The sequence below is a fragment of the Sorex araneus genome, chromosome 2 (assembly GCF_027595985.1).
Source record: "Sorex araneus isolate mSorAra2 chromosome 2, mSorAra2.pri, whole genome shotgun sequence".
Lineage (NCBI taxonomy): Eukaryota > Metazoa > Chordata > Mammalia > Eulipotyphla > Soricidae > Sorex > Sorex araneus.
This window is the reverse complement of record NC_073303.1, coordinates 339146507-339165334: the sequence shown is the minus strand read 5'-3', so window position 1 is coordinate 339165334 and position 18828 is coordinate 339146507. Positions and strand designations below refer to the sequence as shown.

At 36.5% G+C, this 18828-nt stretch overlaps 1 protein-coding gene across 1 annotated transcript in view; it reads left to right on the top strand.

Moving 5' to 3' along the window:
- Positions 1-18828, top strand: part of CDH2 (cadherin 2) — a 239958-nt gene that overhangs the window by 157032 nt on the left and 64098 nt on the right. The window contains exons 3-5 of the mRNA XM_055127782.1: positions 14284-14510; positions 16190-16336; positions 18463-18618. Of these exons, the coding sequence (XP_054983757.1) occupies positions 14284-14510; positions 16190-16336; positions 18463-18618 (530 nt within the window). The remainder of the gene's footprint in view (positions 1-14283; positions 14511-16189; positions 16337-18462; positions 18619-18828) is intronic.

The window sequence follows — 18828 nt, the reverse complement described above, 5'->3', positions numbered from 1 at the left end:
ATTTAGATTTAATTCATTCCTTCCCATAGCTATAGGTTTAGATCCTGGATAGGGTGTAACTTTAAAAAAAAATGTTTTTAATAAGATCTTTAATTGTGGTGTAATACTGGGAACAAGGTAGTTCTTCCAGAATGTCAGCGTGGACCTGAAGCAATAGTGAAGCAGATAGAGACACTTGCCTTGCATAAGATCAACTCTGGTTCTATCCCCAGCACCATAAACTAAACACTGTGAGGAATGAGCGCTGAGCAAAAGAACCAGAAGTAACCCCTGAGCATTGCCAGGTGTAGCTCCCAAACAACAAAAAAATGTAGACCCACTAGGCCTTCATGTCATTGTCACTGTCTTCCTGTTGCTCATCGATTTGCTCGAGCGGGCACCAATAATGTCTCCATTTTGAGACTTGTTGTTACTGTTTTTGGCATATAGAATATGCCACGGGTAGCTTGCCAGGCTCTGTCCTGTGGGCAAGATACTCTTGGTATCTTGCCGGGCTCTCTGAGAGGGAGAGAAGAATAGAACGCGGGTTGGCCGTGTGCAAGGCAAATGCCCTACCGCTGTGCTGTCGCTCCAGCCCAGGCCTTCCATTTTGACCTTTTGTCTAAGATCAAGTGTGGTATCAAGTGTAGGCCTTCCATACTATGTGGAATGAAGCCTTCCTCCATGATTTACGCTTCTATCTGTTCTTGGTTTGTGTATTCCTTATTTTATTAAAATTGGTCTTCTTTTAGTTGAAAAGCATAATTAATATAACTTTCATTATTTCTGTTTAGGTGTGTCTTTCCCTCCCGCCCCATGTTTGCTTCAGTTATTTACTCCTTGTTATGTTATTTCATTTTTATGTCTCTGGAAGTTAAATATCTGCTCTGGCATTTTTTAAATTGGAATTTTAATATATCATCTTAAAGCATTAATATTGCGAGGGCTTTTATATAAAAATATGTCAGACTAATCTCCTTATTGCAGCTACTTATCAGGACAGAGTAAGGATATTGTTTTAGCTTAATTCAATTCATTATAGCTAATACATACAGATTGGGAAATGGTAACTTGGAAACAAATTTGTGCATCCTCAACTTTCTTTGACATCACCTTGGTTAATGTAATGGAAATCTTTTAATATATGCTCATATATTTACATGGGGAAAATGAAATGTTCAAAATGTTATCTCTATAAAAGTTAAAAGTACTGGGATGGACTGTGAATGGTATAGTGGCATTCAGGGATTGGCGGGGTGGGGGTTGGGAGATGGGGTAGGAAGATGAATGCCCTTAGGTTGAATTGGCATATGACTCAGATCTTTCCATATAACTCATACTTAGTGGAGCACATTTGTGGCAACCATATGTTGCAGTGTGACAATCCCATTCATTTCGTTATTATTAATGAAAATACTAAAATATAAAAACCATTTCTCGAAGAGGAAATGCCAACCCATTAATGAGGGTAAGGCACATTGTTATTGTCAATCAAAACATCAGCTTCTTGCCCAGTTCTTCATATTGTTGAATTGCTGTGTTCACAGAAGTAGATGTTGACTTGGGACAGTGATAAAGGGACACTTTCATCTGTTTTAACCAGTGACAGAAATGAATCCAGTTCTGGATGTTATAATAAAAACTGAGCAAGCATAAAATACAATTTCCAAATGTAACTAATTGATTCTTAAAATAGTATCCCTTGACCTGAAGAGATATCTCAAAGGGTTGAGCCTGTCCTTTTTACACAGAGGACAGGGTTTGATCCTCAGCATTGCGTGGGCCCCCAAGAACACTGGGAGTGACCCCAAAACACTTCCAGGTATAACTTTCCATAAAAAAGAAAAAGGAAGGATAGATCGTTCAGAATGGAAGGCACCTGCATTCAGCCAAACTCACTTCAGTTCCCAGCATCGCATATGGTTCCCCTGAACGCTGCCGTGGGTCACTCCTGAGAGAAGATTCTGAAATAACCCATGATCATTACAGGGTATTGCTGGGGGGAAAAAAGTAGTACTGTATTACTTAAGCATTTATACATTATTATGAAGCCACATGATATTTAACCCTTATTATTTCTAGGCTGTATCACTGTCATTCTGTTGTTTGTCGATTTACTCGAGCGGGCACCAGTAATGTCTCGATTCCTCCCAGCCCTGAGATTTTAGCAGCCTCTCCTTACTTGTCTTTCCCAACGATTGGAGGCTCTTTCAGGGTCAGGGGAATGAGACCTATCGTTACTGTTTTTGGCATATCGAATTGCTAATGTATTAAAGACCATAGCCCATGTTTTAAATTTCTGTCACAGAATTTTGATTTTTATGTACATGACTAAGTATGAGTGAATTGGACTCAATACAAGAAATATCTGGTGGTTGGAATGATGCTCTCATGCTACTAGGACACCTTTTAGGATTTATATAAGATAATAAAAAGATGTTCTGGAGGCCATGTTTTCCCCTAGGTTGTAAGGTAATATCATTAATGAAATAAATTTATATTAGTTTTCTAATTGTTTTTGCAAATTAAATTTCAATAGGATCCTAGGGGCTATAAGTAATTGAATAGCTTCTCTAAAAGTTTAAAGAAATAGTAATAATATTAATGACATTTTTATGGAATCCTTCACATACTAAGTGCTTAATACAGGTCATGCTGTATGTGTTCAAAATGGAGGCATTTGATATTAGTGTTCATAGTGTAAATAGCCTTTAGAAATAATGCATATGCTATTTTGGGATCTGATACTGCTTTTTTTTGATAATTTTTTATAATTTGCTTTTTGTGGATGGTCTGTGTTCATGACTTACAATGTGAGTAGTAAGTTGGTATTTTGGGAAGAATTGGCAATAATAATTTGAGTCCACCCATGTTTTAAATAAGCTATTTTTATGAAAAAAATGGCTAATAACTGTTTTTCATTGTTGTTTCTTCATAAATGATAATGATTTTTTCTAGTTCTTAATAAATGAATAAGTATTTCTTGAATTATTTTTAACTATCTAGTATAAACTCTTGCTCTGTTTATCACTTTACTGACAGTTATAATTATCAGGAAATCGTTTTGCTTTTTTTTATTTTTGAGAGGAATTTTGAGCCACATCAAGCAGTGCTCAGGAGAAAAATGTGTTGAATTTAATAGTTCATTGAGTTTTACACTCAGCTAATGTGGTATCATGTCAGACTAGTAGAGCTAATTTATTGAGTGGTCATTATGATCTATAGAGCATTGAGGGAGGGGTTTGGGGAGCCACGCCTGACAGTGCTTTGAGAAGGGGTTCACTCTCATTAGTGCTCCAGGAACAGTGAGATGCCAGCGATTCTGAAGCATGCTCTAGCCCTTTGAACCCTCTCCCCACCATTATGGAACTCCTTTATTCAAGTTTCATAAGCAAATAGCATCTTTTTTTTTTTTTATTTTGGTGTATCTCTGTCCAAATAAGTTAGAAATTCTAGGAAGATTTTCATTCTCTCCAGTCTGTGGCACATTTTAAGGTTATGCTGTTTAACCTGATAGAAACAAGTTTAGTTTTTCTCTTTTTTTGGAGGGAGGGAGCTGCAGCATAGCAAGAAGTGCTCAGGAGTTACTCCTGGCGCTGCACTCAGGGATCACTCCTGATGAATCCGGGCCTCTGGGGTGCAGGAGATTGAAACTTGGTGGTCATGTGCAAGGTATGCACCTGACCCTCGGTACTGTCACTCTGGCCCTGTTTTGCTCTTTTTCTAGTGGTGATTTTGAAACCTCCAATTAGCAAGAATTTGTGTTTCCAGTAAATTATAATACAAACTTTTTTTCTTTTCTTTTAAAACTAACAAATACATGCCACAAAAAGAATTGAGATTCTTTATTTTTTTTTAACATAAGTAGTCTTAATTTTGAGTCTAACTAAATTGAACCAAATTAAAGAGACTAATGTTGTACATTTGGGATAAGGAATTTCCACACAACCTGTGCTGTGTCAGAGTAATTTAATCAGAGGTAGTTATATTTCACTGTAATTTGTTAATGGACACATTCTGGAAAAAAGAAAGAGAGAGAGAATGTGCTTAAGCAGTGATAATTTTGGTGATCTTTAGCTGTATTCTTTCAAAAGAAAGGGAGTTTCCTGAATTCCATGTCATAGAAATGCTTGGAGGAAGAATATCAATGAAATTGATAGCAGCTCACTTCTTGTTATTAGAATGCATTACAGGAAAATGCACTAATCTTACTGCTTATCCTATCGTTTAATACATAAATTTGTGTAAGTAGCCTTATTGGACTATTGAAAATCTAAATTTCGTTCAACTTGCTATCATAATTACTCTACTGCTTGTTTTGCTTTTTTTGAAACTTATACCAAGAAGACTATCTTGGCTCTTTATTCCATTCTTGCATTCATAATTTTCTATGCAAATGTTATTTAAATATTATATGACTTTCCTGGAAAGGGTCTAAATTAGCAGCCTTTCTGTTATACTTTATATTTTTTACAGATTTTTTTTTTATTAGTGAATCACCGTGAGGTACAGTTACAGACTTACAAACTTCCATGCTTGCATTTCAGTCATACAGTGGTCAAGTATCTGTCCCTCCACCAGTGCCCATTTTCCACCACCAATGTTCCCAGCATTCCTCCAACCACCCCCACCCCATCCTCCCCCCACACCCCTCCTCTGTGGCAGGGAATTCCCTTTTGCTCTCTTTCTCCTTTTGGGTGTTGTAGTTTGCAGTAGAAGTATTAAGTGACCATCATGTTCGGTCTATAGTCTTTTACAGAATATTTTTATATTTTAATCCCCCCTTTTTGTTTTTTTTTTTTTTTTTTGCTTTTTGGGTCACAACTGGCGATGCACAGGGGTTACTCCTGGCTCTGCACTCAGGAATTACCCCTGGCGGTGCTCAGGGGACCATATGGGATGCTGGGAATCGAACCCAGGTCGGCCACGTGCAAGGCAAATGCCCTACCCGCTGTGCTATTGCTCCAGCCCGCTAACACCCCCCTTTTTTATAGAATATCCAAGACATTTAAAAGTACGATATCTGCCTATATTCATTTTATATCACATTCAATTCTGATTTCATAGATGACTACCTAATCCTGTTGCATTGAGAAACTTTTGGCCACTCAGCTGAAGAGCATATCAGGCAAGACACAGGGGAGAATGTTCTGACCAATGGTCCTCTTTAAAACCCCAGAAAAGTGCTGTGGATGCAGGTGGCTCTGTGTGGGGCAGCTTCACTTGTACTCACTTCTTATGGACATCCAATCTTACATTGCCTCTGCCTTGCGTGTTCTTTCTAATTACATGTAGGGTGCAATAATGTCAACTTTTAAATGTTTGCTGAAAAGTAGTATGGGTCACATCAGTCTTCATACTTGATTCTCCAACACAGTCCATGCAATCAAGCATATAGCCAAGGGAGATGAAAACTATCATTTTTCCACAATGTCTAGGAAGAGGGAAAAACTGGGAATTCTATGGACATCAATAATGGCTGCCTGGGCCACAATATCCCAACAGCATTACAGAATATATTGGCACTTTGTGGGCTCCATGCCTCAGAATAGCCAATTTAGGCAGAAGAAATCTTAGATTCTATTAAGCATGAAGTAAGGAAATTCCTTTTGGAGGTTGAGGGCATCACTATATTATCAAACTTTAAAAGCCATTTTTAAGATTTCAAGTTTAACGTCTTATGCCAGGATGCCTCATTCAATTGCAAAGTACTGTATTTTACCAGCCGTATAGGCATTATTAACTGTATGCAGGGAGCCAGTGATGTTGAAGACATAGAAAAAAGAGCTGGTTTTGAGTTATACACTCAGGGGAACTTGTGCAGGCGTTTCACTCATCACAGTGACAGAAATAGTAAAATAGATGATTAAGTTGAAGACCTAACATGTGGCTCAAACGGGAAGAAATTTGTCAAGCCAAGCAGCCTCACATGCAGAAGGCCAGAGTTTGATCCCAAGTCTTGCGAAGTAAATAAATAATAATTTTAAATATTCATTTCTATGAGTTAAAAGTCAGGGAAACAATTTCTTTAAAACCTGATGCTAAGTGAAAACAAGTCTGACGCTCTTGCCTAAGGCCATGAAGATATAAAGAATATAAATGATCTGAAAATAGAAAAATCGAGTTAAGACTGAACACCCGTCCTTCTATAAGTTTTTACTCACATAGAAGTTCTTGCATACAGAAGTGTGCTCATAAATCTGAATTCCCCATAAATTGATGTTATGAAGATAAATTACTACAGCTTTATGCGTAGATAAAGGAATTAGACGACCATATTTGCAGATATATACCAAGAGCACAAGCTGTCCAGAGGAGAGTTTATTTTCAGTTTATTAGCTAATAGAAGCATGGATTGTCAGTTTTTAATGTTGTTCATTGTAGATTTGTTGGAGAGTTATTCACTTGAAAAAATAGCTTAGCTAACAGACATTTCGGAGCACCTGAGTGAACTTAATTAAAAACTGCAAAAGCCATGTAAAAAATATTACACTTACGCACAGAGATTGTGAATTTGAAGACAAAGTTTAACATTGGCCAAAAGATTTCATGTCACATTTTCAATCCCCATGAAAAAAGTTATTAGAGAAATACCTTTGCATTCTTGAAGTAAAGATTACCATTGTTTTTAGATACCAATAGTAGAAAAATGTTAGCAATTTTAAGAGGAATTTAAACATATTTGTTTATGGAAGATGGAAAAAACATAGAATTAATAACTGTGTCCAGAAAGCTGGATGTAGCTTAGCAGTAGGTTGACTACCTTATGTATATGAAGCCCTAATTCCGTCTCCAGAACTCAAAATATATATATATATATGAAACCACTTAAATAATGAAAATAATGTACATATCTCCCATGGTTCATGATAATAAAGACCTTTTTTCAAATATAGAGGGGTGAAAGTGAGTTCTCTGCAACCATTTGTTGCTATCTTGTGAATACATTTTTCATTGATTAATGATAATTATCATTGGAATTATCATTGGAAATATCATTGATAATTATCACTGGAAATCCTAAATGAAGGCACTATGAAATCACCTCACATATGTTGGAAAACTATCATCAAATTGAAAAGAAACATCAGTACTGGTAAGGAAGAATATAAAGAGACCCTAGAACACCAGAATTGTGAGTATATATAGGTGCTGCCTATATGAAAAAAATTATTGGGATTCCTCTGAAATTTAGAAGTAGATTACCACATGATGTAGTGATACCACTTCAGAGTATTTTTTTTCTGAAGACAACAAACACTTTCTTGAAAACATTTACACATCCCTTTGTTCATCTCAGCAGTATTTACGATAGCCAAATTTTAAGAGTCACCTGAAAGTTCATGATTGAATGGATAAAGAAAATGCATATACATAGGCACAGTGGAATACTATTCGGGCATCAAAAAGAAGGGGATCTTGACCTTGTCACAACTTAGATAAACCTAAAGCATTTTGCTAAGTGAAGTAAATCAGACAGAGAAAGACAAATACCATATGTTCTCTGCCTATGTGTAATGCAAAAACAAAATATGAGTTCATGGGGCAGAGAACAGATTGGTGGTTATTAAAAGTGAGGTGCTGAGAGCTGACAGGATAGGAGCTAAATATAAAAAGTACAAATTTCAGCTATAAAAAAAGTCTAAGGAGATAATATAAAATGTGGTTATGGACATAGTTCTATAGTTGACAATGCTGCGTCATATACTTGAAAAATGATACAATATTACTTTAAAAATTTTAATCACACAAAATTAATTTTAATTATGCATGGTGATAGCTGTGAATTAGACATATTGTAATCTATATAATTTCATGATATATGCAAACATGAAATCAGTATGTTATTACCTGACAGAATGTTATATCTTGGTGGAGCAATCACACAGAGGGTAGGCTGTTTACCTTGCATAGGGATGGCCCGGGTTCGATTTCTCCATTGCTCTCAGGGAGCCCGGCAAGCTACCAAGAGTATCCCACCCGCACGGCAGGGCCTGGCAAGCTACCTGTGGCATATTCGATATGCCAAAAACAGTAACATCAAGTCTCACGATGGAGACATTACTGGTGCCCGCTGGAGCAAATGGATGAACAATGAACAGGAAGACAGTGCTATAGTGCTACAATTTTATATACTAATTATCTCTAAATGTTAAAATACTCTTGTGAAACCTCACCCTACCTTTCTTCCCTCACGTTTTCTTATTAATTGATGCCTAAGACATTAATAAATATGATTTGTACTTATGAAGAAGAACTTATAACACAGAGTTGTGGTATAACTCTGTGATACTAGTACTGTATCACTAAGCATTCAAAGTAGTAATTAAAGTGGAAACACAATAAAAATGTTGAAGGCATATTTACAAAGTTCTTTTTCTGTTCTCTTCAAATTGTTTCTAAGTACATTGTGATGTTTTACTTGAGCAAAAATTATAAACCATACTTAGGTATTTGCACATTTTCATTTATATAGTTTATGCAGTGCTATTAACTGCTAATACATTTAATGTATAATATATATGGTTTCTGGTTAATATTTTATTAGATATTATGCTCTTATGGTTAGCATTAATTTGAGATATTTCTTTGAGTATAAAAGTAGTTTAAAATAATTATTTCCCTAATGTTTAATTTTATATTAATCATGTTAACAAAGTTTTATGTCGGCTATAGCCCAGTAAATAGATATTTGCAAATGCGTATTTACAAGCAAGCTATTCAGGAGCTCTCATAATAAACTCCTTGTTTAATATTATGAAGGTTTTATCCACAAACATTTAATTTTATGCAGAATGGTTTTAAATTTGAAAATCCAGTGGATCAGATGTCCCCACAGTGATCTAAGTAGTTTCTTTTCCTGTGAGTTTATATAAGTACTGAAGCAAAATTAATGTTTCAGTATAAAGAAGATTGCTCTGTCAGTAAAATATTTTAAAAGATATTTCTGATTCTTTCTAAAATCAATAGAATTTCAACGTTATTTCATGTATCCGATGAAACACTATGACTTCGTGAAATATCAACTCAGTATTTACCCACCTAGGGTAATTATATGAAGCTATTGACTCAGTTATGTTACACAGTTTAGACTAATAACTGCCTTAAAGCTGTAACTCATATTTGCAAGAGATAGAGAATATTGACAGCAATTCATTGCTTTTCAGTGTCTAGTCATATAACCTACTTTATAAGGTTAGGTCATCACCTGTAAGGAATCATTTATTAAAAAATCCATAGAATTTGTTTTTTGACAAATTTTAGGTTTACGGTAAAGTTGAGCACAAAATACAGGTTACAGATTTTCTCATCTCATTCTCAAAATTTTCAGTGTGTTAATTATCATCTTGAATCATTATGGCTCATTTATCATACTATCAATGGTACATTCTTAGTTACTAAATTTCAAACTTTGTATTAGAATTCACTGAGTTGTTGCAATTCTAAGAATCTGGACAAATGCATGATGTACTGTGTCCACTGTTACATTGTTCTCCAGAGTATGGTCACCACCCAGGGTATATATTAATTAAAAATAAATTGGGGGGGGGCATATAGCCCAGGAGTTACAGGATTTGCCTTGTATGCATGCAGCCAGCCCTGGTTTAATCCTGGCACTGTAGAGGGTCCCTTGAACACTGCCAGGAGTGACCATAGAACACAGTCAGAAGTAGCTCTTGAGCACTATTGTGCCCCTTCCCCAAATTATCAAAATAAGGAAATGAATAGAATTAACTTCTGGGGCCAGAGAAATTAACTCGTGTCCACACTTTATCCTTTGGAGGCCTCGGTTTGATCAGAGACTCCACATGGTCCCCGAGAAACCCTGGGAGCAACCCATAGCAAAGAGCCAGGAGTAATTGTGACTTCCACTGGTTGTGACCTAAGAAACAGAAAGTAAATTAAGGTAAAATGTGTGACCCAGGAAGGTGGCTCTAGGAATTGAATCACATGCCGTGCGTGATGGAGTTCTGCCTTTGATCTCTAGCACTGCTGGGTGTGACCCAAAACCACAAAATAAAGGTAATTAATTGAATAAAGCAAAATCTTTCTTCACCTTTTAAAAAACCCACTTATTACAAATGATACAAAGTGTCTGTGTCTTATAAGATAAAAGTATAATTTTTTTAAATTATAGTTTTCATAGTTTTTTGCCTACCATTCTCTAGGAAAAATTTAAAACTAGGAGCAAATTAATTTAAGTACTTATCTATATACTTATCCTAGCATGATAAGTTAACTATATACTTATCCTATCATGAATCACACATCTATGATATTTGCCTGGTTTCTGCATCTTCAAAGTTAAATTTTAAATCCAATTTTAATAATTTAAACAATTAAACTATGCACTTGGATATCTTTCTCCTTTACAAACGACTTCCACTCTTTTCATTTTTCTGAGGTTTGCTCTGTGCACATATTTTATCATAAGCCTGCAGGAATAACTCTCTGAAAGGCTAGAAATCATCAGAAAAATTTATAAATATGAATGCATATCAGTGCATATTAGATTATTCAGCATAACAGAGTTTTGCTTTTTTTTCCTACATTTTTCCTTCAAGATGAAAGAGTTCCTCTTGAGTACGATTATTGGTTCTAGGACAGAGGTGAATCTTATCAAGTACTCAAGGAAATATTCTTCATTATATTCTAGGCCTTGAGTGAACCAAACGAAACGTTGACCACTAGTTTTAAATGGAGTCATGAATCATACATTATAACAGACTATACACTGATGGTTTAAGCAGCCATTCATTTCAGCTTGGGAATTAGATGTCTAAGACAAGGTGTCAGCAGATTTTATGTGTCAGAGACCTTTGTCCTTGACCTACATTTGCTTCCTCACTTGTTTTTCCTCTGTGAACATGCACATCTGTGTCAAAATTTTATCTCATATAAGGTCTTCCTCAATGAGTGTGCACCTAAATCAACTCATTTAACTTTAATTATGCCCTTAAAAGATCATATCTAAAATTTGAAGGGCAGGGTTGCGCCACACTCAGGAATGTGTGGTGCTGGAGGTCAAATTGGGGTCTCCCACAAGCAAAGCAAGGGCCTGAATCCCTGTACTTTCTCTTCAACTTACAATTTTTATTACATATGGAGATATTGCCTGCACAGCAGAGCCTGGCAAGCTACCCGTGGTGTGCTCAATATGCCAGAAACAATAACAACGACGGTCCTCATTCCCCTAATCCTGAAAGAGCCCCCAATACGCTACTGGGCTAGAGTAGCACGCGACAGGGACGAATGAAGACGTTTCTCGCACCAGCTCACACAGATCAATGAACAGCTGTTAAAATGTCAAGATAGGACGAATGAAGACGTTACTGGCACCTTTTCAAGCAAATCAATGAACAACGGGATGACGGTGATACAGTGTAATACAGTGATGGAGATACCAGGTGCTAGTGCTTCAAAATATGAATTTGGTGGTATAGATAATATTATAACACCACTGAAATTGGTAAGCCATTTAATGTTATGACAAAAACAGAAGTGTGATTTTCACTGGAGAAACATGCCACCCTAATACAGGTGGTATATGTGTATTATCTGCATTTAAAGCAGGTATCACTGTATCACTGTATTACTGTATCACTGTCATCCCGTTGTTCATTGATTTGCTTGAAAAGGTGCCAGTAACGTCTTCATTCGTCCTATCTTGACATTTTAACAGCCTCTCTTTACTCGTCCTTCCCAACAGTGCAGCATTGGAAGCTCTTTCAGGATCAGGGGAATGAGACCCATCATTGTTACTGTTTTTGGCATATCAAATGCCATCTAGAGCTTGCCAGGCTCTGCCTTTCGGGCAAGATACTGTTGGTAGATTGCCGTGTTTTCCAAGAGAAAGAACTAGACAATAAGGATTCCAGGAGCTTTGTTTTATAGTCTCTGGATCTTGGCCCTTGATGGGATTACAGGAGCCAGGGGCAGTTTCTGGGTGTGACCGCCTAACTACTGGAAAATGGGAGATCTGGGTGGAGGAGGCACAGTCCTGATCCAAGCAGGCTTGGCTATCTCAGTCCCGGGTCCCTCATACATGGGTTCCTCTGCCAGTTCCTTCATGTGTGAGGCTCATCCAAGCGTGTGGAGAATGGTCTTGAGCATGGCTGTGGCTGGGTTCTGGAAGTCTTTGGCTGCTGGGGCTGCTCAGGACAGGGAGGGAAAATCAACCTGCCCCCTCTGAGGGGCCCCAGTGAAAACAGTCAGGCACAGGGGCATCAGACTCTGCTAAAAAAAAAAAAAGCAGGTATACATGCATTAATTTAAAACCAGTCAGAACTAATCTTTCACCAAGGAAAACATTTCTAGTTGACTGTTGCCTTAGTTTTGTTAAGCTGTTGACTCCACTGGTTGAAAGCACAAAGGGAAATATGTATGCTGCTTGTTCATTTATTTGGCAATAATTTTGTGCATGTCTCGGTAAAATTTTAGTAATGAAAATCAAAGAAATCTATTAATTTCATGTATGGGGAATAGAAACGTTAATCAGAAACACTGTATATGGAGTATTAAGAAATACAAAAGGTATGTGTTGTATTCTGTAAATGTGTACCAACCATTTAGTACATTTCCAAAGTGTACCCTAATGTGATTGAGGTCCTCAGATAATATCACAAGCTTATAGAAAAGAAAAATAATTAAATCACTTTTTGTTATTTTATAGACTTTTCTCCAAATGGAATGATTAATGGCTTCAAAAAATAATCTTTTTACAGATAATATATTTTTATTGTTTTGTAATTCTTTTTAGCTTAACTCTATTTGGTACATGTTTATAAATGTGGGCTTTAACTTTTGTTTTCCAAATAGAATCATGTTGACAGCATTTTAATGAGGCATTCATTTTTTTTAATTTGTTACTTGTAAGAGATAATTAAGCTACTGAAATATTTCTGAATTTTCTGTTCGTAATGGAGGCATTTTTATAAATTGCATTTTGAGATATTCTTGTATTTTATTTTAATATGTATAAAATTGTCACTGTGTCATAGAATGACTATAAGTTCCAAAAGAAGAAATTGCATATTATTATCTTTTAATTACCATAAGTCCTTGAATGTTTCCCAGTGTTAATAAATACCATTGTTTTCTTTAAACATTTAGTCAGAAATTGAATACTTACACTATGTGACAGAAATGTGCACAGCACACAAGATAAGTCAGAACTATTGATTTAACCACCAGTCCATTAACCATGGTTGGTTCCCAGGTATAAACAAAGTTGAAATTGCTCTGGGTTGAAAAAATTTGTAAGCCGTTAGAAAATAATGAAGTAATGAAACTCACTTTTAAATTGATGGACATGTAGACTGTCATGCTAAGTGAAATGAGTCAGAAGAAGAGGGACAGATATAGAATGATTGTACTCATTGGTGGATATAAACATCCGTAGTATGAGATTAATAACCAAGGACAGTAGAAACAAGGGCCAGGAGGACTGGGTCCACAATTGGAAGCCTGCCTGAAGTGCTGGGGGAGAGGGCAGGTGGAATAGAGAAGGGACCTCTATGACTCTGTTGGTTGGTAGTGATCATTCTGGATGGGAGATGTGTGCTGAAAGTAGGTAAAGAACCAAACACGATGGCCTTTTGATATTGTATTGCAAATCGTAATGCAAATCATAATGCATAGTGCCCAAAAGTAGAGGGAAAAATAGAAAGAAGAAGAGTAGAGTGCCTGCCATAGAGGCAGGCTTGGGAGGTTGGGGCAGGCAGGAGGGATACTTGGGACATTGGTTGTGGGAAATGTACACTGATTGGTGGAGGGATGGGTGTTAGAACATCCTGTGATTAAAACCCCATCACGAGAACTTTCTAACTGTGTGTCTCATGGTGATTCAGTTAATTTTTTTTTTTTAATTTTGCCCTAAAGTTCTCCTCACAGTGAATATCAGACATGGCTGTGAAAGTGTGGTAGCAGAATCTAGGTTGCTAAATGTAAAACAGAGGACAGAGTGACCCTCACTTCCATGCCCTGTGAGCTGGGGCCTGACAGATGAGTGGGGTGGAAGTGAGATAGTGGCAGGCCCTGGTAGTGAGAGCCAGAGCGAGAAGAAACAAGTGCTCAGGATCAAGGTGATTCTGACAGAAAGCAGAAGAGTTGGAACAAGGAAATGCCAGGGAACAACTTTGAAGCACTGTCCAGGGACCTCTACTATGAGAATTCTTTTAACAATGTGAAAATAAAACTTTTCTGTCTATTTGATCGTGTAACCTAAGCAGGAATTGGATTTAGATGTTCTTTTTGCCTTTGTAGTATAATCAAACATCTGAGGTTTCTTATGCTCTTTTACAGTGAAGTTCAGCAACTGTAATGGAAAGAGGAAAGTGCAGTATGAAAGCAGTGAACCAGCAGATTTTAAGGTGGATGAAGATGGCATGGTGTATGCTGTGAGAAGTTTCCCCCTCTCCTCTGAACACGCAAAGTTCCTGATATATGCCCAAGACAAAGAGACTCAGGAAAAGTGGCAAGTTGCAGTCAAATTGAGCCTCAAGCCAACCTTAACCGAAGATTCAGTGAAGGTAGAGTATTGAAATATGACTTGAAGTTAGATTTGAATATAAGGGTTTTTTTTATATATACAATTTAAGTTCATTGTATTCTTTGCTGTACATCACATTAATGGATGGTCAGTATTTGCATTGTTACCAACCTTAGTTATTGCAATGGCATTTTGTTATTTTGCAGTTTTAAAATACACTCAAAACACTATTACTTAAGAAATTAGAAACTACACTTGAAAGGTTTATACATGGAACTTTAGATTTTAATTTTATATTAGAAGTAGCTGCTCAACTTTCTTATATTCCTTATAAGGTGTTAAATATAACCACAAAATAAGCAATTCTTAGCAAGATGCCACTTGCCACCAGTCATATTTATGAGATGTGAAGAGCAGGTTTGCAGTAGGAACAGTAAAGCCCTTCTGGCAAGAATATAGGGTTTTGGTCTTGTCCCTTAATAATCAAATTGTGGGGAATGAATTATTTACATTAATGACATGGCTTTTAGGAATAATTCAGTCCCTCTGGTGGATGTTGTTTTGAGTTAAGATAAATCAGGGACATTTCCAAAGAGTACAGTTTGCCCTAGTGCAGCAGACCTTTATCAATTTATTGAGCACTTATTTTGTTTTTATTAGTATTGTAAATAAAATACAGTAACTTCTCCAGTAAAGTTATATTTTTTCTGAATAGTGTATTTTGGGGAGTGAATTTGAAACCAATATGAGGGGATATGCATTTTTATATTCTGAACTATTATTGAAATTACGAACTATGGTATTATGTTTTTCATATGCATTGAACTGCAAGAGATAGGAATGCACATATTCTTTTCTGTATTTAATTGTAAATGTGAGCTGCATGCCCATAATAAAATAGGATATAAGAAATATATCAGAGGGAATAACATTTTCTCTTTTGTAAGTATTGGGCTTTTGGTTATGTGAAATGTAATTTGTTAATGTATTAACTGTTCAGAGGAATCATATCATTTGGGTATTATAAAGTGAGAAACCGATCACTAATCGAGTGAAAAGATGCTTTTGTTGTTGATGATGATTCACAGTGTTCCAGCAAACTTGCTTGGGCATTTTCAGTGAAGCAGCAAGGACTAATGGCTGAAATGTCTACAGATATAGGGAGAAATAGAAGAAAATGTTGACATCCAGCAAAGATTAATACTCAGTGTGCAAAGTGGGTCATCTGCAGCATCCATCATGGCTGACATAGGTTTAGAATAATTACAGCATTAATTCTGTGGGATTTAATAGGGTCATAAATATTTGAGACATTCCTTAGCAGTATGTATTAAACTTCTCTTGGAATTCAAATTATATTTTAGCGCATCAAGATCTAAATTTAATGTACAGTAGCACATTACCTGAACTGTGGTTTAAACTAATGAGAAATATATTAAAGGGTACTATTAAATTTTGCTCAGTATGAACTCCTATGGAAGATAGTTTGTAGAAACTAAAAATAGTTTACAAAGTTGTGACACATAATTAATTGTTTACTATTCAATTTTTGATGAACTTTATAATTTTCCATAATAAAGAAGGGACAAGGGAAGGGCCTCCAGATTTATTTTCTTGTTCACACTACAGTCCATGTGTTTTTAGATATCCTTTGATCGTGATATACTTCCTGAAAACATTTTCATAGTTCTCAGGAATGTCTTGTATTTTAATGCAAAGGAATCACAAGAAATTGAAGAGATAGTATTTCCAAGACAATTGACTAAGCAGGATGGCCACCTGCAAAGGCAGAAGAGAGACTGGGTTATCCCTCCAATCAACTTGCCAGAAAATTCCAGAGGACCTTTTCCTCAAGAACTCGTCAGGGTAGGTGACACAACTTTAAATATCTTTTTGGAATATATTGATTGTATGTTAGAAGTATTTTTGTCTATTTTATAAGGTAGTTTGTGACATACATACATTTGCAGATGAAATAAATAGTTTGTGACATACATACATACATTTGCAGATGAAATAAATAGTAAATGGCACAACATTGTAGAAAGTCTTTGTGTTTAATTCAGTGATTTATCGGTAGACTTCTCTGCACTTCTGTGTTCTTTGTACATTTAAGCTGTATGATATCTAAGTACATAAACTTTAAACACACACACACACACACACACACCCCTTAGTTTACTTGTTGAAATTCTCAATACCCATGATTATCTTTGCCCTGATTAGATAGATTTCAGCCAAAGAAAATTAAAAGGGGTAGTCATCACTAACGACTGGCAAGCTACTGAGAGTTTCCTGCCCACATGGGAGAGCCTGGAAAGCTTCCTATGGTGTATTCATATGCCAAAGCCAGCAACAAGCTGGGTCTGAAAGAGCCTCCAATGCGGCATCAGCATCGTTGGGAAGGCTTCTAAAATTTCAGGGATAGGATGAATGGAGAGGTTACCGAGACGGCTTGAGAAATTCGACGATCAACAGGATGATGATGATGATGATGATGATGATGATGATGATGATGATGATGATGAGTCATTGCTGAAACTTCTAGCACCAAGAGCTTTTGAGAGGTGAAAATTAACAGACTCTGCTACCACTGACAGAATCCATGGAATGGGGCAAAAACATAGACTTTCAAATTTAGAAGATGTTATTTTTTTTTTCACTTACTTGAAATGGATAGCATGAGATACAAAGAAAAAAGCTATGCCTATTTTTTTTATGTTTAGTAAAATTAGCAACTGTTATGTATTACAAAATGAGCATAAAACTGCCATTGTACTTCCATGTATTAGGAGATAGGTGTTTCTGTATGTGGTTAATGTAGCATTCCAATGCATACTTTCTGGAGGCTGTATTTTTAATGTCATTTACGTTATAATGCATGGTATAGTTGAATTCAACAAAGAGTGACATAATCCTCAAAAAAGGGTGTTTCTTTTTCTACTGTAATAAATAGACAAAAACAAACAAACAAACAAAAAAAAAAACCACTGTAGATTCTGTTGCTGGGTGAAGTGTGTATATGCAAAGATCTCCATAGCATTGCTCTGCCTTTTCTTGGTGATGTTCTTCCTTTTCTCACTCTGTCCGTTCCTCTGACCACTCGTCTGTAAATTTACTTTTACTGGAAATTGTGTCTGGAAGAGAAAGTAATCAGCCCTTGATGCTTGTAATGTTTGAGAGAATAAGGTTACTTTTAAAATGATTCCTTGGGGCCAGAGTGGTAGTACAGAGAGTAGAGCATTTGCCTTGGACAGAGCTGACCCAGACTTGATCCCTGCACTACTCATGGCCTCGGAACATCACTTGGAGTAATTCCTAAGTGCAGAGCCACCAGTAACCCCTGAGCATTGCTGAGTGTGTCTCCTCCAAAATAATTGTTTCTTCTATTATTTATTTTTAATAAAATACTGTGAGTAATAAGTGACCCCTTAAAACACTGTGGACAGTTTTTCAGAGATGAAAAAAAAAAGAACAAAAGCAAACCCAAATTGCAATTAGTAATATCAGTATAATGCAACCATAGCGATCTGACCTCCACGCCCAACCCTGTGAGAATTACTGTGTGAGTCTGTTTCACACCATGGTTAGACAGTTATTTGATACCTGACCCTCAATGGTAAACAATTCCTATATTAGATAAATTGGACATCTGTTGCTAAGTTAAATGTTCTGACCTAGAAACTGCTAGAATAGAATTTAATTCTTTTCCCAAACTGACACTCCTTCACTTTGACTTTTTCCACGGCTCCTACAGGGCTCTTCTTTCAGATTTTAATGGTGTCCCTGTCCTTCCAGTGGTGGGGACATCTCTTTTTGAAGTCTGTCACCAAGAAACAAAGAGGAACAGGGCTGGGAGAGTTTCAGTGACTTATGTGAAGACATGGTGTAGGTTTGCCACCGAAAAGGGGCCTGAGTGGGGGGCATGCCCTCTCCCTGATACAGATCTCATTTTGTCTGTGGTTTAATGTGATTGTCTTCTTGATCCTCAGATCAGGTCTGATCGAGATAAAAACCTCTCGCTGCGGTACAGCGTCACGGGGCCGGGAGCCGACCAGCCTCCAACTGGTATCTTCATTATCAACCCCATCTCGGGACAGCTGTCGGTGACTAAGCCTCTGGATCGAGAGCTGATAGCCAGATTTCATGTAAGAGTTCAACCAGCTGAAATTCTGTGTACTAAAACTCTTCTAAGTGTTAGCAAAGCTTAACATTTGCCTCTCACATCCACATAAAAGCTTTAGTGTTATACTCAGCTTTAACTGCAAAAATGTAGCCTTTTCCATGTAATTTCAATGTAATTTTTTTCTAAAATTAACAGATGTTCAATTTTAGAAAAACAATAAAATGTTTATCTA